Source organism: Pavona decussata, unplaced genomic scaffold (assembly GCF_977016875.1).
Source record: "Pavona decussata unplaced genomic scaffold, jaPavDecu1.1 SCAFFOLD_26, whole genome shotgun sequence".
Taxonomy (NCBI): domain Eukaryota; kingdom Metazoa; phylum Cnidaria; class Anthozoa; order Scleractinia; family Agariciidae; genus Pavona; species Pavona decussata.
Window position 1 is genome coordinate 1,823,924 of NW_028145449.1, and position 12,200 is coordinate 1,836,123.

The 12,200-nt window shown below is 38.1% G+C and overlaps 1 protein-coding gene and 2 long non-coding RNA genes across 4 annotated transcripts in view; all 3 read left to right on the plus strand.

Moving 5' to 3' along the window:
• The window catches only part of LOC146485475 (uncharacterized), a 100,259-nt gene that overhangs the window by 45,063 nt on the left and 42,996 nt on the right, over positions 1-12,200 (plus strand). The gene's annotated exons all lie outside the window — the stretch shown is intronic.
• LOC146485477 (uncharacterized) lies at positions 386-11,960 on the plus strand. Its single transcript, XR_014863404.1, has 2 exons — positions 386-1,488; positions 11,814-11,960. It is a non-coding gene; the product is annotated as an uncharacterized LOC146485477 (long non-coding RNA).
• LOC146485478 (meckelin-like) lies at positions 4,607-11,960 on the plus strand. 2 transcript variants are annotated; one of them, XR_014863393.1, is made up of 5 exons: positions 4,607-6,124; positions 6,842-7,609; positions 8,388-8,646; positions 9,366-10,258; positions 10,329-11,960. XR_014863393.1 is itself a non-coding variant. In XM_085103426.1 (4 exons), exons 1-4 carry the CDS (start codon positions 4,628-4,630, stop codon positions 9,794-9,796), a joined length of 2,955 nt encoding a protein of 984 aa, XP_084959552.1. In that variant the 5' UTR covers positions 4,607-4,627; the 3' UTR covers positions 9,797-11,960. The 2 variants fall into 2 exon arrangements, 1 of the variants encoding a protein (XP_084959552.1); XM_085103426.1 differs by having other exon boundaries at positions 9,366-11,960.

Below are 12,200 nucleotides of genomic sequence, written 5' to 3' on the forward strand. Positions count from 1 at the left end.
GAAATAAAACGATCTCTCTCTATACATGTTTTCAAAAAGAAAATGAAGCAATTCCTTCTCTTTCAATGATTATGATATAGGCGTTAACTTACATAATTTTACTTGCACCTTTTATTATTACTGTTAGTTGTACACCAAACCTGATATCCTGATTAATTTAGCTTAAAAATGTAATTTGAATCAAAGGGGGACTACTTTGTAAAAGCCCGTAAGGGTTTCTTTAGTCTTCCTCCCGACTTCAATGTAAATTGCACTATGTACTTATTATGTTACTTATAATTGTGGGAAATAAACATTCATTCATTCATTCATTCATTCATTCATTCATTCATTCATTCATTCATTCATTCATTCATTCATTCATTCATTCATTCATTCATAAGGAAGCTGGCAACAGTTTTTCTTGCCTGAGTGGATCTTTTGAAAGTAAATTTTTGCATAGAAGACAATAGGCTGTAACTTTCTTAAAACTTTGCCACCTTTTCAGCTTAAATCGTCAAAGTTTATTATTTTTTATAAGTTTCCAAGCAACAGCTGTTGCCATGGCAATGGTGATGCATAACCCTTCATTTTAAATTATGTCTTGTCTTGAAGTCGGACATTCTGCAACAGACTTTAGGGATTTAAACTACTCAATCTATATAACTTGTAGGTGACCTTAAAAAAATTTTGAAAGAGCATTTTCAAGTAAATCAAGAATCAATTATTTTTTATGGGCTGATTTTGGTTATTCCAGCATTTTTCATCAATATCTCAAGAAAAAATATATTACTTATAGCTGTCTCATCTTTTATCATAGGAAAACACTCCAAACATTTTTTTTATCAAGCTTCTTAGCTGGCTGTGATTTGGAGATATTTATGTTTGAAAACTGATAAAATAAAGTACAAATCAGTCAACAACTCCTAATTCATATAAATGGAAGTAATCAAAATATTTCAAAAAAAATATAAATATGCTCATGAAAACCATAAGTTGGGCAAGTTCTTCTTTTTTGACTTCATCTTGTAAAACAACAACTGAGGAGACCTAATTAATATAAGCTTCATAGTTTCCTTTAGGGTCTCCTCGCCATTGTTAAATCTATTTCTATTTTTTTTTTGGTTTTCATTATATTTGTGGTGTGGCAAAATAAATAAACTAAGTTTTAGGCTCTAGAAGCATTTCAGGTGTTAGATGAATTCATGTAAGAATGCGACATAGACTTTGACCGTCAGCTGAAAAGGTGGTGTAGTGTGATGGAAATTATCAAAGCATTCCTTCCATGTGGAAGTTTGATTTTAAACTGGGATACACTCTCAAGTCAGAAAAACGGTTGCAAGCCTCCTTAAAAGTTAAAATCTGCAAGATATTTATCTACAGACTCAGGTTAGGTTAATGTAACGTTTCAGATGAGTTACATTTAAAGAATTTACTCTAGATGTGTGTGTTCATAGGACAACCCGACACTTTTAGCTAAAAGCCTTAGACAAAGTACAGAGTATACAGGTGTACGATCCAACGTTAGTTAAACATTGTTGGTGATTTTAAATTGATTACTACTTATTTCAAGGTAGTTGAAAGTATTTTAAGGTACAGTTATTCTGTACTATTAATAATAAATGTAAATTTACTCACATATATAATCATCCCTTTGCATTAAACATGCCCTCTAGCTCGTTCCTGAGGCTTTACGTTTATTGTGTCTGGGCAAAATACAACTGAGAGTTAATGATTTACACTGGCACAAAAAATATGAGGGTACACACATTAATTCTTGTGGCCCAGGGAGTACTCGACAGGTTTTTTTGTTTTTGTTGTTGTTGTTTATTTATTTTCAGCAATTCCACACTCTAGAATATTTTGTAGTAAATAAACCCCTTTACACAAGCTAGTAAATTGGAGTATAATGCTCAAGGCTGAAAGATTGATTGCCAAGCTGATGATGATGTCATCCGCCCCTGCAAAATCTGCGGGGGATGCCAGATACGCATCCCAAGATCCATTCATTCAATCAATGTTGTCCCATATAATCTTGACTCCATTCTGTATAAGGAGTGCATTCTTCCTACGTCGAACGCAATAATAATAATATTTATTGATAAGAAGGAATAATGTTCCACTTTGTAGGTCATTCACTGGAGAGCAGTGCGATTATGGCTAAATCGGATAATAGTATGTCCGATTTAGGCGTACTATTCTACGATTTACCACTAAGGTTTTTACCTATTTTACGATTGAAGTCTCCGATTCTTCCGATTCTACGATTTTAGCTTAAGAGACTTTAGAAATGATTATAAGATTCTACGATTCTACGATTTTACCATAAGAGACTTTAGAAATGATTATCCCATTCTACGATTTTATAATTACCTTAAGAGACTTTAGAAATGATTATCCGATTCTGCGATTCTTCTGATTGTACGGTTTTATTTTCATGTGTAGCGTGCTTGTTTCGGCTCATGGATTAAAGAACGAGATATATTCAAGTGCAGTGCGCTTGTTTCGGCTCATGGAGATTAAAGAACGAGATACAGTCTTTTGGGATGGTGTTCGTTCGGGAGCAACTCTTTGAGAATGACTGAGTGATAATCGAGATATTACTATAGCGTTTTGGGCTGCGTGTTCGATCGGGCGCAACTCTTTGAGAACGAGAGATAATCGAGATATTACTATAGTCTTTGGGGCTGGTGTTCGTTCGGGTGCAACTCTTTGAGAACGAGTGATAACTGATCGGGATAATTACTATAGTCTTTCGGGAACCGGAACGAATCGTAGAATCGTGTACAAGTAGGAAAATCGGAGAATGGGAAAAATCGCATGATCTGAAGAATTGTACTGATAACTGACGGTCTTATGCAGACTGGTGGGACAAGTAGCCGTGTTACTATAAAGTTTTCTGGTCTGCCTAGTTCTGGCTTCATCATTAGTAGAGGGCAGTCCGCAAAAACAAAGTTACAGTATTGCTGTAGTAATGCGGGGGGTGATTAACACTGTGCAGAGTAAAGTCTACAGGCCCACAACTATTGTAGAAGCTTATAACTCAAAACAAAACAATAATAATTAAACAACCTTTTTTAAATGTCAGTGTTTTATTTTACATGTAGCATAGAGCACCAATTTGGGACACTTTCCAAATCACACTGGAATTTGAAAGTGTGTTTTTGAGGAGAGAGGAAAACCATGCAAGTTTCCCACAGAGGTTTCCATTTTCGTAATGACCTCCGCAGAAAAACTTTTGCTTATTTAGCGCGAAGAAACCGCTATGAATATAAGTTGCACATTGAATATACGATGCTGGATTCTAGTGTATCTAGTGGCATTTGAAGAACTTTAAAAACCCAGTCGAAAACTGGCTGCATGCACAAGAGTTGAAAGCCACCTTTGTGAACAGTTTCAAAAGGTTCTCCTTTCAAAACTTCAAAATTAATTAGTCCGTGATTAACGTCTCCGCACTCAGTTTGTGAATGAAATGAACTCGAAAAAGAAAGGAAGTTTGTGTTTTCAACATTTTATTTCAGGTTTTTATCAAATAAACGTCGCTGTTTCGCGTCCAGTACGGAAATTAATGTCGAGCAAAATTTGCATACATCGGGAAAGTTCAGTGCCAGATCAAATTTCAACTGTAATGTTTATCAATATTCACTGGATGGAAATATCTCTGCAGAATCTCTTCCCTTTCTTCCAGAAATCTTTTTTGTGAAAGAGTGCATTGAAGAAATTGCACGTTTTGTGGCCGCGGTAAAATAATTTTCCGTGGGAAATAAATTCATTGAACATTACAGCGCTGCACGTAATAGCGGAGATTTATTTCAGTCAATTGTCTGTAATTTATTTTTTCTGGGGATTTAGCTGCTGTCCATATTATGCCCCTCCCGCCCCCCCCCCCCCCCCGCTCCTACTTTTTTTGCTCCTTTTTGCCCAATGCCCTCGCGCGCTTGCCCCGCTTGGCTTGAAGGAAACGGAAACGACTGCTACGCAGGCTAAAGCAATCATTACTGATAAAGTACACTTCAGGACAGGTAGAAGTAACTGGAAGTCAAGTCTTTGTGGCACATCGGTCATTAAATCATCATCATCGGTAAGCCTGAGTTGCGTAATGAAAGCAACAAAACAACACCATGCTCAATCGCGCCAGGAGAAAAGGTTCAAAAAAGCTGCGAGGTCTACAGTGGAAATAAATAATGAGGCTGTTTATTATGCCTTTATGGCTTTCTTGTTATAGGTGGTTTGCAACCAGTCTCTAGAGATCTAAAAGACAATGATGTGGCAGTCATGCTGGATGACAATAAAAACCTTTTGGTTTTTCATCCAACATGGCAGTCATGCGGATACCATGGTCTTTTTCGATCTCCAGAGATTATTGGTTGCAAACCACCTATAGTGTAGTTTAAATATTAAATGGGGGATCATAAGGACCATAAGAAAATTCATTTTTGCTAAGGGAGGACAAGAAAAAAAAAAAGAAAAAACTTTTCTTATTCCTCACCATCCCACCACAACCACCACCTGTTTTTTCGCCCGCGCCAAAAGTCAACAGCGGACTTACCCATTTGGACGAATTACTCCAAGTAGCATCATTGTAGTGTATCTCTGAAAGAGACAAGACACTGGAAACGAGAATAAAATGAACTTGAAATGAACCAAAATGGCGCGGAAGTTGTTGATATTGTTCATGGCGTTGTCATGGTGTGTTCCTTGCGTATCCATCGACTTTAAGATTCCCTATGTGACTCGACAGGATTGTAAACCAAACGAGTATTTTCAGTTCTCGTCTTTGCGTTGCCTGGCATGTGCAACGCCTGGTCAAAAACGTAGCGAAGATAAGCTGTCATGCGTTTGCGAAACGGGATACAAGCTGCTCGAGGACAAAGGTGGTCCTACGGTTGACTGCGATAAGTGCGACAAAACGGGATCAGTAAACATGACAAGGTCGTTTGATGGCTCTTTCTGTGTCAATTGTCCAAAGGACGTTGGTTTTAATGCGATCTCAGGCACGTGTAACAACTGCCCCGACAATCATTTTCCTACTGATCGAGGCTTTAACGGCGAACAGCTGCAAACCAGACAGTGTATTCGCTGTGTCGGGGAAACGAGAACAGGTACAAATAATATGCAGACCTGCCGGCGGTGTCATTGGAGCTTCTTCATAGTCAACGACACGTTTTGCTCTTGTAATGACGATGATGGTAAATACGTTGTTTCTGGAGGGGTATGCTTTGACCAAACAAATCTGATCCCCGATGATCCGAACCTGTACAAAGTGAAATATGGCGACAAAGACATCACTTCGACCTTTTTCCAGGATAACTTGAGAGCTGCTCAAGCGCTATGCAAGGAGAATTCAAACTTCACTGCATGCCAACTATTGGGCAACCTGTGCGTATTGCTGGAATATACCCAGAGAGGGAATGATGCTTGCAAACAGTATAAAGATCTTGTGGCCAGTAAAATCTCGGATGGAGTTGTGAACGATGTCAATCGTGACTGGCCTCTTGTAATGCCTTGGCTGTTTTATCAAAGTTCAGCGACAACTGCAGCAGAAGCCCTCGACAAAACAGATATAGCAAAGCTATTTCAATCAAATGAGGACATGACGTTTGTTTTTGCAGTATTCACTCTAAATGGTTCATTTGTTGGGTACGAGACAGGCTTTGACAACCTCCATCTATGTCAGGACCGACCTTCAAAAATGTCTGCTGCATTAAAGTTTGCTACGACATATAAGTCCTCCTGTTCAGTGAAAATCAAAGAGCTCATGGGCAAACCAATGTTATTTTACGACATGTATCTCATCCTTGATAAAAAGTTATACCCTGTTCCACTACTGGTAGAAAACTTCCTGGACGGAGGTGAAAAGGTCAATGAGGGAACTAATAGAGGGAGGTGGAAATTGACCAGAAGGTTTTACATTGTTGAAAACATTGTCGGAATAACCGCCAATGACCAGTGGATTCGTTATGCTGAAAAAATTGAGCTGGGTATCAGGATGCGCTCGACTGATGGAGAAATTTACCCTCCAATGTTACGCATTAGGTATAAAGCACTGGATGTGAAAGACGAAGCGGTTTTAAATGGGAACCAAGATGCATCCTTTTCAGTTACTTATGAGATGGAGACATCCAAAGTAAAGAAAGATACAGAGGTATAAAATAATATTTTCTGTTTTTCCCCTTACTGTGCCTTTTAAAAACATGCAAACACTTAGACTGAGGCCTTTTCCATGTAGCCAAAGTTTCATTTTGACCCATTGAAATGTAAATGATATGCAGGGCTCAATTGGAAATTTCCTGGAACAAATGGACAACCTGCAAAGGTACACGTACTCAACTTTTTCCATTCCAACCAGTTGGGACAGAAATTACATGTACTGCTCTATTTGCACAAATGTTTCAAACCTCTCACCATTTCACAAACACAATAACAATGAAAAATCCTTTGGAGCCTCCTTGATACTCATTTTGGGTTATTTTTGGAAAACTTAATTGCATGTTAAAGTTCAGCCAATGAATCAAATTTACAAAGAAATTTGTGCCTTTACTGTTCAAAAATTGGGCATCCATGCGGGCTCCGTGAACAGAAATCTCGTCACCCATGCTCACAACTTACAGTAGGCACACCTGCAACTGGGCACCTGTTAGGCACTGAGCAACCTTATAACCTTTCATCAAATCACAAACTCTACCAACCTGTGGTTTTGAATGTTTAATATGCACATGCATCTCATTTCTCCTTATCAAATCTGAGTTACGAAAATGTGGCTTTTAGCTCTCTTGGAAGATCAGAAGAAATATAATCGTAGCCAAAAAATGAATTGTCTGACTTTCCAATATAACAATCTTTGTTTGTTTTTACTTGACAGATAGCCGTCGGTTGCCTTTCTGCTCTCGCTTTCATTTTGGCTTTAGTTAAGGTGGTTGCTTGGCGAAGACGAGAGGGCAAAATAGAAATTGATGGTTTTTCCTTTGTGAAATTTATTCTGTTTTGCTTTGGGACATTTTCCACGATGTTTTTCTGGGTTGCCTTTGGGATGTCTGTGCACTGGCTGATTTTCTTCAAGCGTCAAAAAACAGTTTCCCTGCTTCTTCCATCAGAAAGCCAAGAGAAATTGTTTCTCACGCTCTTCTACATCACCTTCACATTCAGGCTCCTTGATGTACTTCACATGTTGGTGTCGCAGATCTTTTTTGATATATTCTTCATTGACTGGGAGCGTCCCAAGGGAAGAGTAAACCAGCCGACCCAGGGAGGAGAGGCAGGGGCCGTGGATGTACCCGTCAGCATCTGGAGAACCTTGTTCATCGCAAACGAGTGGAATGAAATCCAAACAATTCGTAAAATTAACCCTGAGTTGCAGATTTTCCTGGTTCTGTTCTTCCTAAAGGTGGCTGGTTTTGAGTATTTAGCCACTACTGACCCTGTTGGCAACACTTCCGCAAATTATGCTACAGATTACGTTGGAGAGTTCAGCAATGTCCTACGATTTGCCATTCTGTCAATTGTGTTCCTGGTCATAGAGGCTTTACAGTGGTTTTTCTTCGCATTCATCTATGAGCGTTTTGTTGGAGACTCACTTGGAGACTTTATTGACTTGTGTTCAATGAGCAATGTGAGCATCTTTATTTTAGAGGTCAGTGCAATAATTTTACACTTGTCTAACTATCATGTAACTAATTTGCCCCAAAAAATAGTCTAGTTGCATCTAGAAAATTACACTAGGAGGAACCAGTCTGTGCCAGGCAAACCAGCCATGTATTGCAAACCAGCCATGAACTGCTACTAAAAATAGTTCGCGGGGAAAAAAATACAGACAAATGTATGGAAAGTTCAAAACACGACTGGACGCTTTCTGGCACAGCTACATCCCTCAAATTTTTTTCTTAAAATCCTTTTCCTAGTGCCAAAAGTTTCCAATTCATAAATTTTTTCAGAAGCGTTGTTTTATGAAAATTATTTGACATCGGATTTCCATACAAACACTGTTATGTCAAGCGTGTTTGCCTACTCGTCAAAATGGCGTCGAAAACCGTGATAAGGCCTATTATAATTACATGAGTTGTGGACACTGAATAAAGAATTTACATGTAGCACTTTGCAGACAGGATTTAGACACCTTCAGATTTGGCTACAAAGTAATACAAGATTGAGTAGGAGTATAACTTTTCAAGTCTAGTTTGCATGGTTAAGGTAACCTTTTCACACCGTAATATTGTTTCTAGGGTCTCTGGTTATATCTGCTGGTAAACAACGGGAAAGAGTGAGAGTTCTGGGAATTTGACTGATTTGAAATTTGAAAGTCAATTACTCAATCTTGTCCTCTGATCTGAAGGCCCCTCGTATCTGAAATTTCTGATCACTTCATTTCAAGCACACCTTAAAACTAAACTGATAATTATCTTTCCTTGTAGAATAATCGTTATGGTTACTACATCCATGGGAGATCAGTTCATGGACGCGCAGACACAAACATGTTGCAAATGAATGAGCAGCTGAAGCGTGAGGAGGAAGACCTGTGTGGAAAGAGGGGCTTGGAGCCAAACTCTGAACGTCAGACCTTTGAGGTGGAGGTACCATTGAAGTTCCGTGAGCAATATGACGATGTCGTGAGGCCATTGCGTCAGGCGGATTTCCAGCAACAGAGGAGGAACATGCCAAATAATCCCACAGGTTAGTTCCTGAATGATTACTCTGGGGGTAATGAATTGGAGGATTATCCCTGGGATAGCTCATAGAGTATTGGGAGAAGGAACTTAGGGTTGGTGCTTGATGCTTCTCTGGTTACCCCAAGAATACATGTAGAGCCCTCCATCTGTTGTTACATGTAACTTGACCCCTTATGGACACTCACTTATTCCCCAGGGGTATCTGCACACATTCCCTAGGGGTATTTGCTTATTTATTCCCCAGGGGTACATATATCTCCTTAATCCTCCATTGTGATGTTCCAATAGTGACTAGCATCTCACTTCAATACTTTGTAAACACAAAGGCATAGCAAAAAAAGGTAAAAAATAATATCTTGATGTAAAGACATAACTCTCCCAACTAGTAACATGAAATATGTGAAGAATGGTCAGTAGAATGTGGATGTTGGTATTGGGGTTCTTACATGTAGGGTGCATTCAATTGACCCTATTCTGGAATAGGAATATGTGATGACAAGAAATCCCTCATAAGAGGGTTTTGGAGTCACTGGAGTACAAAATCATTTAAAAATCGGTGTCAACGAAACTTTTCAGAATTTACATAAAAAGACAAATCTGCTTGTTCTTATTCCAGAATACAGTCAGTCAAACACAACCTAAGATTTTAAACTGGTCTGCATTAATATTATTGCAACTCTGTTATTTTTTGTTGCTCATTCCTAAGTTCTTTTTCCTCGACAGGACAAGATGGCCGTACAAGTCACCTCTCTGCCGCCGTAGAGAAGCGTCTTCAGGCATACAACACTCTGAACCGTTTTCTTTCAGCTTTCATTGATCACTCGCTGAGAGACCTGGATTATCTTGTCAGGGACAAGCTCCTTTTTGAGCATATCTTAAACATGGAACTGAAAGAGCCTCCTCCACCAGATAAAGCCATCTTTTACAATGATGACGGTCGGTCCTTCAACTCCGTTTTGTTATACGGCAATGAGTGGACACTCATGTTTTTTGATCTGATGATGTTTGCCCTGGTTGATTCAATTGCTGAGGACTTTGTTCTTGCCGGTGTTATCACTTATCTTTTTACAAAGGTACTTATAATAGTTAGAGATAAATTTAGGAGGAACAACCTCACAAGAAAGACACTCGTCGACGAACGATTCTTGATTTAACTTAAAACTTGTGTTAAGGACGGTGCCTACTTTGTTACTGTGCAGACGTCCTGCACAATCGGGATACTCTGGTTTTCTACGGGTGGTACCTATCAATGTAGGGATATTTTTGCGCGGTTTAAAACTATGCGGAGAAAGCAAAATTGTGCAAGTGCTTTTGGTATCCAAAAAGAAAATTGGGTGTAACCATGCATTTTTCAGAGATAATAAAGCTTCAATTTGGAAAAGAATCCCCTACATTCCTTTATATTTTACAGCTTTTTAGAATTATCTCTAAAAAATGCGTGGTTACCCCCAATTTTCTTTTTTGGATTCCAAGAGCCCTTGCTAAGATCTACTTTTCCTGCATACATGTAGTCACAAATTGCGCAAAAATACTTCTGCGTTAGTAGGCTTCATCCTTTAAGTAATCTTCTGTAAAATATTGTTAAGCCAAAAGCATTATAGTAGGCTTAAAATCAGGTTCACAGCAGTTTTCTTAGCTGAGTGGACCTTTTTAAGTCAAACCTTTGCAGAGAAGACAAGTTTTAAGTTTCTTCATACTTTGCCACCTTTTTAGCTTAAATCGTCAAAGTTTATTATTTTTGTTAGTTTCCAAGCAACAGCTGTTGCCATAGCAATGGTGATGTATAACCCTTCATTTTAAGTTATGTCAGTTGCAACAGACTTTTAATTAGGGATTTGACTACTCATATAACTTGAAGGTGACCAAAAAAAAATTCTGAAAGAGCGTTTTCAAGTAAATCTAGAATCAATTATCTTTTATGGTATTTTGGTTATCCCAGCTGTTTTCAGCATCAATATCTCAAGAAAAAAATATATTACGTATAGCTGTCTCATCTTTTATCATAGGAAAACAATCCAAACATTTTTTTTTTTTATCAAGCTTCTTAGCTGGCTGTGATTTAAACAAATTTATGAACATTGGAAAACTGCTAAAATAAAGTACAAATCAGTCAACAACTCCTAATTTTGATAAATGGAAGTAATCAAAATATTTAAAAAAAAAATGATGCCCAAGAATGAGGTTACAGATTTTACTTAAAAACTGAAAACCATAAGTTGGGCAAGTTTTAGGCTCTAGAAGCATTTCTAGATTCACGTACTGTAAGAATGCAACATAAACTTTGACCATCAGCTGAAAAGGTGGTGTAGTATGATGGAAATATAAGCATCCCTTCCATATGAAATTTTGATTTCAAAAAGATCCACCCTCAGGTCAGAAAAACGGTTGCAAGCCTCCTTAAAAGTTAAAATCGTTAATGTATTTATCTAGACTCAGGTTAGGTAGAGAACTACCATCTGATTAATGTAACCTTTCAAATGAGTTATATTTAAAGAATTTGCTTAAGATATGTGTTCATAGGACAACCAGACACTCTTTTAGCTAAAAGCCTTAGACAAAGTACAGAGTATTCTCGGTTTTCACATGACGTCATAAAAAACTGAAATTTATAACTAAAGACAATTTTGGGTTTTTATCTACATCACATATAAGAAAATCTAAATTTCCATCGGCTTGCTTGTTTTCAGCAGGATAGCATTCTTTGTTTTGAAAATAGAGTAGTTTGAATTTTAGATTTTTGCGCAGTGCTTGACAGAAGGATTGCTGCTCTAAACATGTCACGTACATGAAAAGATCGATTCGCCTCGTGTTTTTTTTAGGTCTGATCAGCTAACAGGTAATAGAAGCGTTAATGTCAATATGTGAAAGTTCAGCAGAGAGAGGAAAGGCTTTGAAATAGCCAAGGTAAACTCCAGATGTTTTTGCTGGTTTCCGGCCGCCATGTTGGTGCCCATCAGACGGGGCACCAACATGGCGTCCCATACTAAACTCTGTAATTTTCCGTGGTACATTTTCTCGAATAACTCGATTAGGAGATATCGCACAGCCCCGTGGCTTTCACTCGTTCACTTTTCTACAACATATCAATTTCTTGACTTGATCTATTGAATGGTTGAGGATTTTATTTTTTCACTTGCGTGACGATGTGTGAGGTGAAAACCACCTATACAGGTGTATGATCCAACGCTAGTTAAACATTTTTGGTGATTTTAAATTGATTACTACTTATTTCAAGGTAGTTGAAAGTACTATTAATATTACACTGTAAATTTACTCATGTAATCAACGCTTTGCATTAAACATGCCTTCTAGCTTGTTCCTGAGGCCTTACATTTATTGTGTCTGGGCAAAATACAGAGTTAATAATTTGCGCTTGCACAAAAAAGGTGAGGGTACACACATTAATTCTTGTGGTCCAGGGGGTACTCGACAGATTTATTTTCAGCAATTCCACACTCCAGAATATTTAGTGGTAAATAAACCCCTTTACGCAAGCTGGTAAATTTGAGAATAAGGCCCAAGGCTGAAAGATTGACTGAAAAAATGAACAGTTTGTTT

Coding starts and splice junctions, on each gene's coding strand:
- LOC146485478 (XM_085103426.1), top strand. CDS start 4,628: ATGGCGCGGAAGTTGTTGATATTGTTCATGGCGTTGTCATGGTGTGTT. Junction 7,610..8,387: donor TGAGCATCTTTATTTTAGAG/GTCAGTGCAATA, acceptor CTTTCCTTGTAG/AATAATCGTTATGGTTACTA. Junction 8,647..9,365: donor CATGCCAAATAATCCCACAG/GTTAGTTCCTGA, acceptor TTTCCTCGACAG/GACAAGATGGCCGTACAAGT.